This window comes from Belonocnema kinseyi, chromosome 3 (assembly GCF_010883055.1).
Source record: "Belonocnema kinseyi isolate 2016_QV_RU_SX_M_011 chromosome 3, B_treatae_v1, whole genome shotgun sequence".
Taxonomy (NCBI): Eukaryota; Metazoa; Arthropoda; class Insecta; order Hymenoptera; family Cynipidae; genus Belonocnema; species Belonocnema kinseyi.
The window spans coordinates 112780580-112799175 of NC_046659.1; the positions used below are offsets into that span (position 1 = coordinate 112780580).

At 21.7% G+C, this 18596-nt stretch overlaps 1 protein-coding gene across 1 annotated transcript in view; it reads right to left on the reverse strand.

Moving 5' to 3' along the window:
* Positions 1-11634: 11634 nt before the first annotated feature.
* LOC117169412 (tetratricopeptide repeat protein 17) overlaps positions 11635-18596 on the reverse strand; it is a 61294-nt gene continuing 54332 nt past the window's right edge. Inside the window, exon 10 of the mRNA XM_033355783.1 lies at positions 11635-12088. Within this exon, the coding sequence (XP_033211674.1) occupies positions 12083-12088 (6 nt within the window). The 3' untranslated portion in view covers positions 11635-12082. The remainder of the gene's footprint in view (positions 12089-18596) is intronic.

Here is an 18596-nt window from a genome sequence, read left to right on the forward strand (position 1 = left end):
GCTACAAGCTATCTAAGTATGGTACTATAGAACGCCACCTCAAGGTAGGCCTAGTGGCGCCATCTCTTGGTCAGGCCGGAAACTTATCAATCCACCCTCGTAGCTTTGTTATAAATAACTTAATTTAACCAATGGAAACTTGTCATCTTTTTCAGAAAAAGTTTTCTGACCTCATATGTGTCGTAATAGTTAATTAAATTAAACTTATTCTGATACAACATATTGTCAACACTGAACGCTTATCTTTTTTATAGATAATTTAACTTAGCAAATAGAAGATTTCCATATTTTTCCCCGAAGAAAAATTTATTCTCATCTTATATATTATTAATGAATCAAATTTATTAATTTACGTAACTCGTTTCAAAATTTGTTATATATTCTTGTTATTAAAAAATATATTATTTTCGAATTATAAATTGTTTACGATTTTAATATTAGCAAATAAAAAACAACAAAGGTGAATATGCATTTTATCTATCTTATATGCACACAAATAAATCAATTTGTTTGTTTAACTTATTTTTAAGTTTCAAGAAATGGCAATTTCATTGTTTTGAACAAAGTTAAATCTGTTAGGCAATCTAATTCTTTTTTTTTTAACTCACCGATTTCTCATGTATTTCATCACTCTAGACTTTGTTTTAATTAATATTTATAGCCTTGAATAAATTCACATTTTTCACAGAATTAGTATTTATTCAATAGTCAATTGTTAAATGATAATATTCAATAAAAGAAATAAATGCAATAAATAAAGCTATTTTCCTTTAAAAATTGGAATGTTTTAAAAATCAGTTGTACCGTTTGTCCTTTTCAATGCTTTTTTATGTGTTTTGAAATTGTTTTTGAATAATTTTTTCAAAATTGGTCCCTTTTTTAAAGAATTCGCCTTTTCCCCTGTGTTGAAGAAACTTTCCTTTTTCTCGAATTTTTATTTACTTAAGTATGAACCGAATCAAAAGAAAACAATAAAAAAATTCAGATATTTTTGGTTAGAAGTGAGTTCTTTTTAAATGAAAATTTTATTATCGTATTTTTGGTACGGAATTCATCTCGTAAAAACTATAATATTTAGATGAAAATTGATGTACATATTATTTTAATGAAAACTTATCTTTTTTGGCAGAAATTTAATCTTCTTGGTTAAAAATTCATCTTTGTGGTTGAAACTTCAATCCCATGGTTGAATGTTGAACAAATTTTTCGAATTTATTTTTTGTCTAAAACTGATTCCTTTGATTGTAGCTTGAACTAATTTCAATTTTAATTTCAAAAAACCAAATTTTTAAGAAGTACTTTAACTTTTACCTACGCATTCAAATATTCAATTAGCCTTCAACCAAAAAATGGTTTAACCAAACATTTCAAACAAAATAGTTGAATCCTCAAGCAAAGAAGATTAATTTTTAATCAAACAATTATATTTTTAAATCAAAAATACATAGTTTTAAAAAATGTTAATTTTTATGCAAAAAAAAGTCCAGTTTCACTTTTAAATATCAAGATATGAGTTTTAAACCAAAAGTAAATTAAATAAAAAATTGAAATGCAAGACAATTAAATTACTAGCGAGAATATTATATCAAGGTTACCGCAAATCTCCATTTAAAAAATTGTCCAATTTTTTCCTAGCCTGTTTTCATTTCCTCTGACCATTAATATCCAAACACCTTTTGTAAAATTTTCGTTTTAAGTTCTTGACTTTTTCCTGACTAATGAAATTCCCTGACCTTTATTCAAATTGTCATTGGCTAAGAGCGTTTTTCAATCGGCAAATTTCTTTGGTGCGTGAAGTAAAATTGATAATTACTATCTGTACAATAAGAATTTTACATGAAATAATATAAAAATATTTTTAGAAAGTTGAAGCAGTGAATAACGTTATGGAGAAAAGAAAAAATTCTTAAGTTTTCGAATACTTTAAAAATATGATTTCTAGTTTATGTCTATGTTATCAAATTCAAATAGAAGTGACGCCACTTAAATATACAACTGAGTAGCAATGAAATCGAAAATAAAAGCCGAATCAAGCAAGGTCAAAGATATAAACAAAGAATTGATTTGGAAATTAGCGAATTTTCTAAAAATGGGCAGAAGCTATTTCAATTCTTTTCTTCGTAATTATTATTTGACGATAATACATGAAAGTCGTTTAGAGACATTTATACATTGAAATGCATGTTTGTAAACCATTTTTACTTTTTCTTTTAATTTGCATAATTTATGTAGTTTGAATTTTCCCGCGAAGTATGACATCACACAGATATAGCCAATCTGCGTTTGACTAAAAATGCCGCGAGCGGGAGCAATATTCAAATTTTATTATGATAAAAATACATGTTTCTTATTTAATAAAAAATTCTTTCTTCCTGGAATATAATAAGGAGCTGATAAAGAATCAATATATCTTTTTATCTCATTTCATACAAAATCCCTAGTTGGCCTCATAGTTTTTTTTTCAATTTTATGCGGCAGTTTGACCCTGAAGTATTTTGGAAAGTGTAGCATTACTAGTTTGAGTAATCGAGATATCTCATAATTCAATACTAGAAATCAAGTAATTGTTTCATACAAATAAATAAATTTATTTATTATTGTAGAATATAATAATTAGCAGAAGGTTATAAATATGAAAAACATTGCCTTCTGATTGTTTAAACGAAGTTAAGAAAAATTTTAAAAAATCCATAGAAGATTGCAATTATTTAGCAAACTCTGTAAACAAATTATATTTCTTTAAAAAGTTACAATTTACCTTCTAAGCTTTTTTAAGAATCTGTAATTTTGATTAAAATTAGAATTGTTGACTTTTTCATTTTTTATGCATAAAACCAAAAAGACAAGTCCTATTAAATAAAAATTAAATTAAAGAAAAAAGTTAATCGAATTCGTGGGAATTTCAACAATTTTGTTTAAAATTATTTTTTTGAGCATTCGTTTTTTTTTATAATATCTTTTTGTAACGGAAAATTTTACTTGTAATGTATTATTTAATTTTACTTATATTGCAGTTTTATCTTTTTTGTAAATTTTAATAGCTGGTTGAAAATAAATTTCTTTCGTCAAAAATATTTCATTTTTAGTAGAAAATAAATAATCTTGGTTCAAAATTGAACTAACTGATTAAAAGTTAATCAGCAGTAAAATGACATTAATATAGACAAATCTCTTTATTTTTTAATATATTAAATTACGAAGATAATTTATAATCGTCAAACGAAGAGTTTGACGTTGATCAAGAATTATGTTTTTGATTTAAAACTAGAAAAAATTGTTTAAACAAAAACAAATTCCAAAAAAACTAAAGATCACCTTTTTTTTAATAGCCCTGTTATTCTTCCTAATTATGGGAATTGAAAATTTCAAAAAGGCGTTTGAAAATAACTTTTTGTATCGTCCAACTCCTGAGGGGCAAAATTTCCTTCTTTTGAAAAAGGTATAATTATTTCTGAGATTGAATATAAAAAATTTTGGAAAATCCAAATTTCAACAAGGTGAATCACACGATAATATATTTTTTTAAATAACAAATACTATAGTATCTTTTTTTTGGAAATGTAAGTTTTTTAAACACAATTCATTGCTTTAATATTATTCTACTTGGCATAAAATTGTTTTTCCCGGTTAAAATATATATTTTTCGTAAAAAATTCAATTTTTGTATAAAAAATTAATCTACTTTGTAGATAATTGAAAAATGTTTTGAAAGTCTATTTTGTAGTTAAAATTTCAACAGATTTCTAGAAAATTCGTCTTTTCGGGTTGAAAAATCAACTAGTTTGTTATAAAATTCCACTATTTTGTTGAGAATTAACTTTATTTGGCGAAAACAAACAATATTGTTCAAAAGAGTCCTTTGTGCTTGAAAATTTAACTATTTTGTTGAAAATCCCCCTATTAGGTTCAGGATTCTACTATTTTTTTGAAAGTTCGTCTATTGTGGAGACCCCAATTTTTTTTATTAAAAATTAAAATCTATTGTCGCTGAAATATCAATTAAAACCATTTTTATTTTTAATTCATCTCTTTTGGTTAAAAATTATTCTTCTTTTTTTATTTTTAGTGAAATATTGATCATTTTCATAGCAAAATTCAACCATATTTTTGTTAAAAATTCATTAATATAATTAAAAAGTAATCATTTTTGGTTGAAAATATGCATAAAGTCTCATTCAAAAGGAGCAATTCACCATAATTCTCTATACATGTAATATTAAATTAACTTTTTTACAAATTTATTTCTTTAGTTAAAGGCTCATCATATTGGTTGAAAATTCATCTCTTTGTTTAAGAATTTAACTACTTTATAATTAATTTAACTATTCAGTTAAAAATCAGTTGTTTTAGAAAAAAATTAATCTTCTTAGTTGGAAATTGATATTTTAGGTTGAAAAATCCACTATGTGATTAAAAATTCATCTACATCATCTACATATTATCTTGAAAATGCAATAATATTAGTTGAAATTTCAAGAGTTTAAAGTTTTTTAAATTGAATTAAAAATATTTTCAAACTCTCAAGGATTTCTGAAACTTCAACATTATCTGAGATGCCTAAATACAATATCATAGAAAAAAGTCGAACTTTATACTTTTATTATTCTTAATTTCAAGAATTCTATATTTGATGTCTTTAAATTTACCGCCTTTTTCCAGACTAAGTCTGACGCATGTGCACAAAATCATTTCCGAGAAGGTCGACAGTAGCAGTCGACGCTTCGTTATTTATGTCAAAAATTTATTGAATTCTCTATTAAAATCTCGATAATTCTTGCAAAAAGGAACAAACCATTAATTATCGCAACAATATTTAACCAAATAATAATTTCTGAGCCTTAGTCGTTGACGTAAGTACTCAAAACAACACACTTTCGTTTGCCTTTTGAGGTTAGGTTCTTCTACAAATATTCACTTCTGTCAAAAAATTAACACTAATTTTAATTTTTCGCAACCTTTTTATTTTTTTTTGTTTGCAAATTATTGAAAATAGTATCTTTAAAAAGTTATTTTAATTGAACGAACTTTTAGAAACTTTACCGCCAAAATTTTTCCGCTGTTATGAACCTAAAAAAAAAATAATTGAATTTTTGCCCAAGAAAGATGTAATTTCTGCTAAAGCAGGTAAATTTTAAAATCCAAATGACAAATTTTCAAAAAAAGAGGTTGAATTTTCAACCGAAAAGATGTATTTTTATTCAAGAAAGATGAAATTTCTTCTAAAAGCATATTTTTCCACGAAAAATGAAAATTTTACTGAAATATGTGAATTTTTAAATCCAAAAAGACCAATTTTCAACAAAACAAGAGTTTAATTTTTGTCCAAAAATATTTCAATGGAATTTTCATCACAAAAAAAAATGAATTTTGAACAAAAGGTAAGTTTTCTAGTAAATAATTAAATTTTCAAGAAAACAGTGTCATTTTTATTTTTAGAATTTCAATATTTCTTCTAAAAAATATAAACTTTTATATCAAAAAGACAAATTTACTGAAAAAGAAAATATTTTTCAGCGAAAACAGATTTACAGTTGATTTATCAGCAACAAAATATGAATTTTAAACAAAAGGTAAACTTTCTATGAAACGAGTTGAATTTTTAACTAAAAAATACAAACTTTTCAGAAAACAGTTGAATTTCCAATAAAAAGGGATGTCTTTTTAAGAAAATTGTAACATTTTTAAACAAATAATAAAATTTATAACTAAAAAGATAATCTCCAGGAGAAAGTTTTTGCGAATTTGCAAAAATTACGTACGACTTTTTATGGTAGAAAATGATTTTTTTTATTAAAAGTTAATCTCCTTATTTGAACATTCTTTTTTTTTTTGGAAAATAAACGCTTGTTGAAAAAAAATTTTTCATTGTAAATTTATCATTTTAATTCAAAATTAATTTTTTTATATAAAAATGAGCCATTTGATTGAAAACTGGTTTTTTCTGTGGATAAAAAGTAATTTTTTACAGAAGATTCGACTATTTTATTGAAAATTTGTTCCTTTTTTGTTTGAAAATCATTTTTTCCTTGAACTGAAAATAGAAATACTATTTAATAATTTGAACTGAAAATTTAATTTTTGATTGAAAAATGGTCCTTTGATTAAAAGTTCAACTATATCGATAAAATTTGTGTATTTTGTTGAAAATTTAAATTTTTTTCGTAGAAAATTAATCCTATTGTTTTAAAAATTCATCTTTTTTGATGAAAATTCATGTATTTAATTTAAATATTCATTATTTTAGTTGAAAATTCATCAGTTTGGTTGAAATTTAATTTTTTCAACTAAAAATTTAATTTTAATTTGTTGAAATTTTTTGTATTAAAAATTTATCATTTTAATTTAAAATTCATTTCATTGGTTAAAAAATGAGCCACCAATTAAAAACTTGTGTTTTCTTTGATAAAAAGTAATTTTTTTACAAAATTTTCGACTATTTTATTGAAAATTTGTTTATTTTTTGGTTGAAAATCATTTTTTTCTTAAATTAAAAATAAAAATAATCCATAATTTTAGTTAATTATTCATTTTTTGGTTGAACAATTATTCTTTGACTGAAAATTTAATTATTTAACTTTTGATCGAAAAATGATCTTTTTTAGTTGAAAATTCGTCTGTTTTGGTTGAACATTGATTTTTTTTAAATTAAAACTTAATTATTTAAATTTTGGTTGGCGATATGTCTTTTTTATTAGGAATAATTTTTAGTCCTTTGATTAAAAGTTCAACCATGTCGTGAAAATTCATGTATTTTGTTGAAATTTTTTGTTGTAGAAAATTAATCTTTTTGGTTAAAAGCTCAATTTTTTCATTTTAATATTCATAATTTTAGTTGAAAATTCGTCAGTTTGGTTAAAAGCTAATTTTTTAACAGAAAATTTAATTTTTAATTTTAATTTGTTGAAATATTTTTTTTATTGAAAATTTATCATTTTAATTAAAAATTGATTTCTTTGGTTGGAAAAAATTCTATTAAAAACTTGTTTTTTCTTTGGATAAAAAGGAATGTTTCTACAGAAAATTTAACTATTTTTTGAAAATATTAAAATCCCTTAAAACGATTAAAACCCCTGGAAATCCCTTAAAATTGTTCAAATATCTTGAAAATGCCTTGGAATCTTTTAAAATACCCTAAAATATTTCATTCTTTAAAAGCCTTCAAACTACTGAAATAAATAAAACATTTCTGGGAATCTTAAAATTTTAATATTGAAAAATTTATCAAATAATTTTTTGCATTAAAAATAACAATAATTGAAAAGAATATATTTCCGAATTAAAAGTTTTGTGTGAAAACGTGCATGGAATTTTAAAAAAAAATACAAAAATTTGTCTTAAAAATCGAATTATTTGTTAAAAGAGAAATTAAAAAGAAGCTTCGAGTTAAATCGGTGCTGAATTGAATCATACAAATTTTGATTGGAAAATGTTATGTTTGGAGAAAATTTAGGGACAAATTTCGTTTTGTCGCACGTGTTTTTAAATTTATTTTTTTATGCAATTATTGCTATTTTAATTCAAGCAATAATTTTTTAATATTTCAAACATTAATGAAATATGTCTTTGGTGCAGATATTTTAACATTGTGTTTTTATTTGATAAATAATATTTATTTTTTTAGAACAACAACTTTTGTATTGCTTTAATTCGGAAATTTCATAATTCAGACATTTTCAGCCGGGTATTTTATTATTTAGGAATTTTACAATTCGATTATATTATAAACTGTTTGAGAATATTTTAATTCGGAATTTTTATGTTTTGCAAATTTTATAATAAAAAAAAAAAAGAATTTTTAACCAAAAAGTTGTATTATCATATAAAAAATTATATTTCTACTAACATAGATGAATTTTTAAATGAAAAAGATAAATTCTCAAAAAAAAGTAGTTGAATTTTCTGTTAAGAAAAATTTTAATTTGACGTTTCACGATCAAAATATGAATTTTTCATCAAGAAGTAAATTTCTACGGAAAAAAATGAACTTTTAATTTTAAAAAGACGATTTTTTACCAAACTGTTAAATTCTCTACGACTGAATTGTATTTTTATCAAAAAAATATGAAATTTCTCTTAAAACAGATGATTTTTTATTTAAAACGAAAAACAACAAAAAATTTTAAAAAGACCTAATTTTTCATCCAGAAAAGATTTCAGTTGATTTTTTAAGGCAAAAATATTAAATTACAATAAAAATTTAATTAAACTCAAAAGCAAATTTTTCTTCAAAATATTAAAATTTTCTGAAATCAGCAGAATTTGCATCCAAAAGTATGCCTTTTCAACCAAATTCTTGAATTTTTAACCGAACAGTTTCATTTTGATTCAAGAAAGATGACATTTTTTTTAAAATAGATGAATAAAAAAAACATTACTTTTTAACAAGATTGTTAAATTTTCAACCAAAAATTTGCATCTTTGTCTAAGAAAATGAAAATTTTACTAAAACAGGTGAATTTCGAAATCAAAAATATAAATTTTCAAAAAAAAGAGTTGAATTTTCATCGAAACGATTTCCATTGCCTTTTGAATACAAAAATACGAATTTTAAACAAAAAGTAAATTTTGTATGGAATAGTTTAATTACAAAAAAAACAGTTGTATTTTTATTCAAGAAAGATGCAATATTTTTACTATAAAATATGAACTTTTAAATGAAAAAAATGTGAGAAAAAATAATTTTTTATCAAAAAAAAAAAAAAAGATTTCAGTTGACTCTACATTATAAAAGCAATGTACTTTACATTTTTATATTATATTATTTTAAACAATTTTAAGCTAGAAACTTTAAAAATTGAAAAATTTAAATTTTTAAAAATAATTCTTCATAAATTATAAGTTAAATTATTTTAATTTTAAATAGAAACTTCCTTGAAAAGCTTTAAAATGTTATTTCAAAATCTTGGGACATTTAGAAGTTGTTTCAAATTGATTTAAATTAAAATTATTTTTGAAATTTTTTATAACTTTGAAATGTCTTTTGAAATGAATCGAAATTTGTCCTACAATTTTTAGAAAATCCTGCAAATTTAAAAACAAATTTTTTTAAATTTTCCAGATTCCTTTTTAACAATTTTAGAAATCTTATTAAATCTTTTTGAACATTCTCTTTGAAAAAAATTTCAAAATCAAAAATTATTTTCAATTTTTTTAGGAATCTTAAAATGTTTTTATTCTTTTAAAGCTTTTCACAATTATGAAAAAATCCTAAATTTTGTTTTAATCGGCAAAAATCTATCTTTTGTTTTAATTTAAATAATTTCAAGTTCAAAATTAATTTTGAAACTTTTCAAAGCTTCTGAATACCGCTTCAAATTACTCAATTTTTTCTACAAATAATAAGTGTTTAATTATTATTTATACGTCAAAATTTAAAAATTTAACTTACAAATTAAACATTTTTAAAATAAAACAATTAAAATTGTAACGTTAAAAGCTTAAAAGCTCTTTCGAAATTCTAGATATTCTAAGCTTTTTTATGTAAAACAATTCAGTTTCAAATTTTTTACTTTTAAATATTTGGTTTTAATTTACTGGCCTTAAATTAACAGTGAAATATTTCTAACTATTCAATAATTATTCTTTTTCTCAATTAAAAAAAATTTGAAATTGAATAGATTAAAATTAAATATTTTAGACTGAAACAATATTTTCTAAAAAATTGTCACTTGTCGAAAATGTGTTTTCTATCATTTTCAATAATTTAACGTTTTTTTAAGTTGAATTGCAAGAAATTTGAATGGAAACAATATTTTAATGAAAATAATTTCTCTCAGGGCTACTCATGTTAATATTATAAACAAATTTAATAAACAAATACATTATTCAAGCATTTGTTGTCGGAAAAATTCGTTTTTTTCGATTTTAATTTTTTTTTAATTAGGAATCTCACAATAATTTCAGAAAAATTCATAATTTGTTGATAAATTTCATGATTTTTTAAACATATTTAATAAACAAATGCATTATTTGGCATTTGTCGACGGGAAAATTCGTTTTTTTCAATGCCAGTCCTTTTAATTGAGAACTTCATGTTAATTTCAGCAACCTTTATAATTAGTTCATAAATGCAATTTTTATTTTGGCTTAATGAAAATTTGTTATTTAACAACAAACTTACAACTTTTTGTTGCTAAACTTTTCCATGATACCATTTCATCTAAGACTTTGAAACTTATTTAAAAATGTCATAAATCAATGTAAAAACTAACTACAAATAATTTATTATTGGATTAAAATAACAACAAATTTTTTCATAATTTTATAAACAAATTAATTAACAAAAGTAATTTTTTCATGATTTGCAATGATTAGCTAACTTTGACCAATAGCTTTGGTATAAAGTATCTCATATAATTATGTGCGCTTACAATGAGTTGAGAATTATTTAAACAATTTCTATAAACAAATGCGAATTTTGATCATTTTTTCCATAATAGGCTTGATTTCTTTGCGGAATTAATTCGAAACATCTAGCAAAAGAATCTTTGCTATCATATTTTTAATAGTGGCAGAAAATGATAATTATTTAAACGATTTTCATAAACAAATACACATTTTGACCATTTTTCATGAATAGCTTTAATTTTTTTTAATCAACGTGAAATTTTTGGTTCAAACTTCAACTCATTTTTCATTTAAAAAAAAAAAGATATTTTCAAAAGATTCTTTTGCAAGATGTTTCGAATTAATTCCGCAAAAAATTCAAGCCTATTAATGAAAAAAATTGTCAAAATGCGCATTTGGCAAAAGATTTTAAGTTTATTCCGCAAAAAGAATCAAGCCTTTTCATACAAAAATTGTCAAAATATGAATTTTTTTATACGAATTATTTAAATAATTGGCAATCATTATTTATTCTTAACTGAAAAATGACTTTTGTTAATTAATTTGTATATAACATTATTAAACAAATTTTTGTTACTCTAGCCCACTAATAAATTATTTGCAATTAGTTTTTACATAAATTTATGACCTCTTTTAAGTGGAGGCAAAAAAATCGTGGGGTATCTAACACCCAGTGTGCACTTCGTGAGTGAAAAAGTAATTTTGGAGCAAATTTTTAACAAAATGTTATTAATTTATCTTTACTTTTGAACGTAGGTATATAATATGAAGTTAAATCATTTTTTTCGATTATTTCATACTTTTTTCTTTGTGGATGACTTATAACTTACGGCATCGCGTCATGCGAGAGCAGACTGTGGATGCGTTGAATAAAATATAATTCTTAAAATACAGTTATAAATGTCTCTTTCTTCCAATTCCTTTTATTTTTATAGTATTTCATGTCGGAAGTTCCTCAATTTTTATAATAATAAATCGATTTAAAAGCAAAAAATCTGATTCATCATTTTATCATAAAATTGACTTTTCGACTCTGCAAATAAATATCTTTTTTGAAAGCACCCATGTTGCAGTATTTTTTTTTTTTTTGAAAGTACGCTGTTTCAAAAGTATAGTCATAAATTTTCAGGTTAAAATTATTAAAATTGCGTGAGTTATGAATTTTTAAATAAAAAACCCCATTTTTCACTTTTTTAAATTATTTTTTTAACACACTTAAAATAAATAAATGGCTGTAAAATCAACTCTACCTTATAAAAGATACCTTAAACTATATCGGATAATTTTATTGTGGCAAAATACTCAATAGGGGTTAAGCAATACATGATTGAATACGCTCGGGTATTAAACACCCACGATGCACTTTAGCGTGATTTTTACCATCTATCCATTAATAATTGCACTATCAGTCAATTTTTATCAATAAAAAAGTGTTTTCTCCTTTTTTTTCAGAAATTGGCCAGTACCGAGTAAAGACTTTAATTTTTAATTATGGTATATGGACGCGATCTTACACAGATTCCATGTTTTCGAGACAGTACGTTATATGGAATATATTCAGGAATAGCCACACTAGTGATAACACTTATGGCTTCGAGTCGACCGCGTCTAGCAGCTGATACTGGAGTCGGTGTTTTTTGTGTAGTCACTTTAGGTTCCTTTGCTTTCTGTCGACATCAGCGTGAGAAAACGCAAAAAATGATTTCAGTGGTAAAAGACAGTAGAAAGGAAAAATTTACTTCTGAAAATAAAATGGACGAAGCATAAAATATTTACTCTATACCTACAAAAATGTAAATATTAGCCAGCCGTGTAACTTGTTACATTTTATTTTTATCAATAAAAAATTGAAATATAGATATTAAAGTATCTTTGAATTTAGTTCAGGATTTTTTCAGTTTTTCCGAGACAAAAAATACATTTTTCCAGATATGTTTTTTTTTACAGCGAAAAATAATTTTCACTAAATATAGAAATTGTAAGTCTAGTGGAAATAAAAAAATTCCCACATTTAAAATTTCTCGTACGTCCCCAAAATCTGATTTTACGATTTAAAAAAACGTATTTTATTTTATTTAATTATTTTAAGTTTCTTAGTTTTTCAACTTTAGCAACAATTTAATGACATTTTTTTAATCCAATGATTTTTTGTGTTGATATAATAACAAAAGGAGTTAAATTCTGTATTTGGTCAACTTTTTTTTATTTAGAATTTGTTAAATATGACTGATTCACCGAATTTTAAGCGATTTTAGTTTTCAGTAAAATAATTAAATTTTTGACAAAATAGTTGAATTTTGAACCTAATTTTTAATAAGAAAAAATTAACATTATAGTTTCATTTCTAAACTGAAATAAATTTACAACTAAAAACTAAAAAGTTGCAGTAATAATCAAAAAGAAGGAAATTTCAAGACAAATTTTTATTTTTTCTGCCGATAAAAATAAATTTTTAATTTAAAAACAAATCAATAAAAATAGAAAAGATAAATTTTCAATTAAAAAATTAATCTTTAACACAAAAAAAAGAATATTAAACAAAATAGTTAAATTTTCCAAAAAAGAGATGAACCTACAAAGAGTAAAATAAATTTCGAACAACGTGGATCAACTTTGACTAAAGTAATTGAATTTGCAATTTTTAAAAACCACCAAAAAATAGAATAGTTGGATTTTTAATTGAAGAAAAGATCAAATTGTTAAATTTTTAAGCCAAAAAGACGAATCCTTCACAAAACAATTGAATTTTTAACCATAAAATGTAAATTTTTAACCAAAAAGTTCATTTTTATCCAAATAGTTGAATTCTCTAAGAAAATAATAAAATTTGTTACTCGAAACGAAAAATATTTAACTTTGTTTTTTGTAATAGAAATTAAAAACTTAGATTAATTAAAGAATTAGAAACTAATTCATCTTTTTGGTTAAAAATTCAACTACTAGGTTGAAAATTCCATTAAAATAAAAACATTTGGTTAAAAATTCCATTAAAATCAAAATATTTGGTTGAAAAATCTTGTGTTTTCTTCCAAATTATTATTTTTTTTAGAAAATTAGTCTTTTTGGTTTAAAATGTTTTTTTAAAATTATTCTTTTTGAAAGAAAATTAATCTTTTTGGTTGAAATTTCATTTCTTTGTTTTATTTCATCTTCTTTGTTGAAAATTTATTTCATTCGGTTAAAAACTTATTTCTCTAACTTAAAATTAAGCTATTCTTTTTTTTGTAAATTTATTTATTCGTTTTCGTTTCTTATTGAAAATTAATTTTCTTTATGAATTGTATTGGAAATCTGACTTTTTTAAATTCGTTTTTATGAATTAAAAACTCAACATTTTGCATATTTTATTTTTTCATTGATTGAAAAATCTTCCGCACTTCAAAATTAATCTTTTTGGGTGAAAATTAATTTCTTTAGCTTAAAAATAACTTTTTTTTATATTAAAAATTAATTTTTTCAACTGAAAATTCAACTATTTCATGTTTCGTTGAAAATTCCATTAAAAATTAAAATAGTTGAAAATTTATGTATTTTGTTAAAAATATTTTTTTTGTTAGAAAATTATTATTTTTTGATAAAAATGGTTTTTTAAGTAAAAATGTAACTATTTCATTTTTTACCTTTTTTTTTTTTTTTAACTATCAGGTTGGAAATTTCATTGAAATTTTTAGATAATTGTTGAAAATTCGATTGCATTTTGTTAAAAATTATCCTATTTTCACAGAAAAATAATCTTTTTGTTTGATATTTAATTTCTTTGATGGAAAGTTAATTTTTTTAAACCAAAATTTAACTATTCCATTTTTCGTCGAATTTTTTTTTTTATACTCATTTCATCTATTTCGTTGAAAATTTTTATGTTTGGTTGAAAATTGAACTATTTTGTTGAAAATTTATTTCATTTGGTTAAAAACGTCTATTCTCTCACTTAAAATTAGGCTATTCTTTTTTTTGTAATTTTTTTTTTTTTTTATTTGAAAATTTGTCTATTTTGTAGAAAATTTGCCCCTTTTTGGTATAAAAATCATCTTAAGGGTTTAACTTTCAACTATTAGGTTAAAATTTAATTTTGATTCAAAATGCATCTTTTTAGTTAAAAGGATCATTTCTTTGGTTAATTATTTAACAAATTGTGTTTAAAATTATTTTTTTTTGTTTGTTAAAAATCTTTCTCAGTTCAAAATTAATCTTTTTGGGTGAAAATTAATTTCTTTGGCATAAAAAATAACTTTTTTTATATTAAAAATTAATTTGTTTAGCTGCAAATTCAACTATTTCATGTATTTTGTTCAAAATTTTTTTTTTAGAAAATTAGTATTTTGGTTAAAAATGTTTTTTTTTTTAACTAAAATTGTAACTATTCCATTTTTCGAAAATTTTTTTAAACTTAGGTTAGAAATTCCATTTAAAAAATTTTAATTTTGTTGAAAATTCATGTATTTTGTTAAAAATTATTCTTTTTTGACAGGAAATTAATCTTTTTAAATTTAAATTTCATTTCTTTGGGAGAAAATTAGTTTAAAAAAAAATTTAAAAATTTTTCTATTACATTTTTCGTCGAATTTTCTTTAATAGACATTTCATCTTTTTGGTTGAAAATTTGCCTCTTTTTGGAATAAAAGTCATCTTCTGGGTTTAACATTCAACTATTGCGTCTAATTGGGTTTAGATTTTTATTTCATTTTTATTGAAGATTCATCATTTTAGTTTAAAGGTTCATTTCTTTGGTTAAAAATTGAACAAATTTTGTTCAAAATTCATTATTTGTTTGTTAAAAATTAATTTTCTTTATTAAAACTGTAGCTATTCTATTTTTTTTAGAAAATTGATCTTTTTAGTTGAAAGTTTACTAACTTCTTTTGATAAAAATTCATCTTTTTTAGTCGAAAATTGATTTATTATGCTGAAACAATGCATATTTTTGTATTGTAAATTTCGCTTTGTTTAAATTCTTTTTAATGACTTTAAAACTCAACATTTTTTATAATATTTTATTTCTTCATTGATTGAAAAATCTTTCTCGGTTCAAAATTAATTTCTTTGGCTTAAAAATCACTTTTTTTATATTGAAAATTAATTTTTTTACCTAAAAATTCAAATATTTCATGTTTGATTGAAAATTCCATTAAAAATTAAAAATAGTTTGTTAAAAATTAATGTATTTTGTTCAAAATAGTTTGTTTTTTTATAGAAAATTATTCTTTTTTGTTGGAAAATCCTTTTTTTGTAATTTTTTTTTTTTTTAATTGAAAATTCGTATATTTTGTTGAAAATTTGCCTCCTTTTGGTATAAAAGTCATCTTAAGGGTTTAAAATTCAAGTATTAGGTAAAAATTTTATTTTATTTTTATTGAAGTTGCATCATTTTAGTTAAAAGGTTAATTATTTTTGTTAAAAATTATTATTTTTTCTTAAAGCTGTAGCTATTCTATTTTTGTTAGAAAATTTATATTTTTAGTTTAAAGTTTTCTAAGTTCTTTTTTTGAAAATTCGTATTTTTTAGTCGAAAATTTAGTTATTTTGGTAAAAAATGCATATTTTTGTATTGTAAATTTCACTTTGTTTAAATTCTTTTTAATGACTTTAAAACTCAACATTTTTTATAATATTTCATTTCTTCATTGATTGAAAAATCTTTCTCGGTTCAAAATTAATTTCTTTGGCTGAAAAATAACTTTTTTTATATTGAAAATTAATTTTTTTACCTAAAAATTCAAATATTTCATGTTTGATTGAAAATTCCATTAAAAATTAAAATAGTTTGTTAAAAATTAATATATTTTGTTCAAAATAGTTTGTTTTTTATAGAAAATTATTCTTTTTTGTTGGAAAATCCTTTTTTTGTAATTTTTTTTTTAATTGAAAATTCGTATATTTTGTTGGAAATTTGCCTCCTTTTGGTGTAAAAGTCATCTTAAGGGTTTAAAATTCAAGTATTAGGTAAAAATTTTATTTTATTTTTATTGAAGTTGCATCATTTTAGTTAAAAGGTTAATTATTTTTGTTAAAAATTATTATTTTTTCTTAAAGCTGTAGCTATTCTATTTTTGTTAGAAAATTTATATTTTTAGTTTAAAGTTTTCTAAGTTCTTTTTTTGAAAAGTCGTATTTTTTAGTCGAAAATTTAATTATTTTGGTAAAAAATGCATATTTTGTATTATAAATTTCACTTTGTTTAAATTCTTTTTAATGACTTTAAAACTCAACATTTTTTATAATATTTCATTTCTTCATTGATTGAAAAATCTTTCTTGGTTCAAAATTAATTTTTTTGTTGTTGAAAAATAACCTTTTTTGGTTAAAAGTACATGCTTTTTTACGTTAAAAATCTAGTATTGCTTAACGATTTAATTATTTTCTTAAAAAGTAACATTTGGTCGAAAATTTAAGAAAATCCGTCTTTTTGGATGAAAAATTCATCTTTTGATAGAAAATTAATATTTTTTTATTGAAAATTCATACTTTATTGCAGAAAGTTGATTCTTTTTAATAGAAAAGTCTACTATCGTGTTTTTTGTGTAGAATTCATAAAATTTGATTAAAAAATCTGCTATTGGTTTAAAATTTCAAAATAAAAAATAAAATATTTAAAATATCTTTTTTATTGAAACTTAATTCTTCTTATTTAAAAATTCTACTATTTAATTTCAAGTTCTGAATTCACCTCTTTTGGTTACAAATTTTAATATTTTTTTGTTCCGAAATTAATTTATTTTGTATTAAATATCTACTATTTAGTTGAAAAATAATTAATTTTGTTGAAGATTCAACTATTTTTTTAAGCTCTTTTATATTAAAAGTGAATTATTTTCTAATTAAAAAGTATACTATCATATTTTTGGTTAAAAATTCAACTGTCTTTTAAAAAAATCGTATTTTTGGATTAACAATTAATTTTTTTTTTCTCATAAAAATTGAATTACTTGATGGAAAATTTTATTATTTTTGAAAATTCCACTATTTTGTTGAAAATACGTATTTTTTACAGAAAATCCATCCTTTGGGATTAAAAAAAACATCTTTTGGTAAAAAATAATATTTTTTGTTAGAAAATTAAAATCTCATGGTTGAAAGATCATTTTTTTAACATTCAAATTGCATTAATTTTTTGAAAATTCTACTATTTTCTTAACTTCATTTTTTTTTGGTCGAAAATCTAACTTGTTTGTTGAAAGTTCATGTTTTTGGATTTAAAAATCTATCCAAAATTCAAATATTTGATTCAAAATTAAATTTTTTTTGAAAATTCAAATTTTCAGGTTTAAAGGTCAACTTTTTTCTCAAAAAATCGACTTTTTAGTTAACAAAAACCCTTTTCTATTGGAAATTTATAATTTTTGGTTGGAAATTGAATTGTTTTTTGAAAATTTTACTGTTTTTTTAAAAAGTCTTTTTTGTTGTTGTCGAGACAACAAAATTATTGCAATCAAAATTATATTATTTGGTTGAAAATTAGTATTTTTTTATAGAAAAGTAATTCATTTGTTTATATCGTATTTTTTATAGAAAATTTATCGTCGTATGTTGAAAATTTAACTCTTGCGTTAAAATTCAATTTTTTTAATACTTTTTTTTTGAAAATTCAACCATGTTAAAAATTCATATTTTCAGTTTTAAAAGTGAACTTTTTTCTTTAAAAAATTCGAATTTTTAGTTAGAATAATTGAATTATTTTATTCAAAATTTCATTATTTTGTTAAAGTCTTTTTTTTCTCGAAAATTTCACTATCTTGTCTTTTTTTATTGAAAATTCATCTTTTGCTGGAAAAATTATTTTATTTGGTTAAAAATTAAATTTGTCTTGAAAATTCATATTTTCGGGTTTAAAATTCAACTTTTTTCTGAAACAATTCGACCTTCTATTTAAAAAAAAACTTTTCCTGTTGAAAATTGATAATTTTTTAGTTGAAAATTGAATTATTTTGTTGAAAATTTCACTATTTTGTTAAAAATGTTCTGGTAAAAAAGTAATGTATTTTCGTTAAATATTCTACTATCTTGTTGTCTTTTTGGATTAAAAATTAATCTTTTGCTAGAAAAATTATCTTATTTGGTTGAAAACTAATATTTTATTTTAGAATTTTAATTAACTTTTTTTATCATATTTTTTATTGAAAATTAATCGTCGTAGGTTGAAAATTCAACCTTCGCGTTAAAATACAATTTTTTTTTAATTCTTTATTTTTGTTTTTGTTTTAAAATTCTTCTCTTTTGTTTGAAAATTCAACCATTTGGTTGAAGATTTTAGG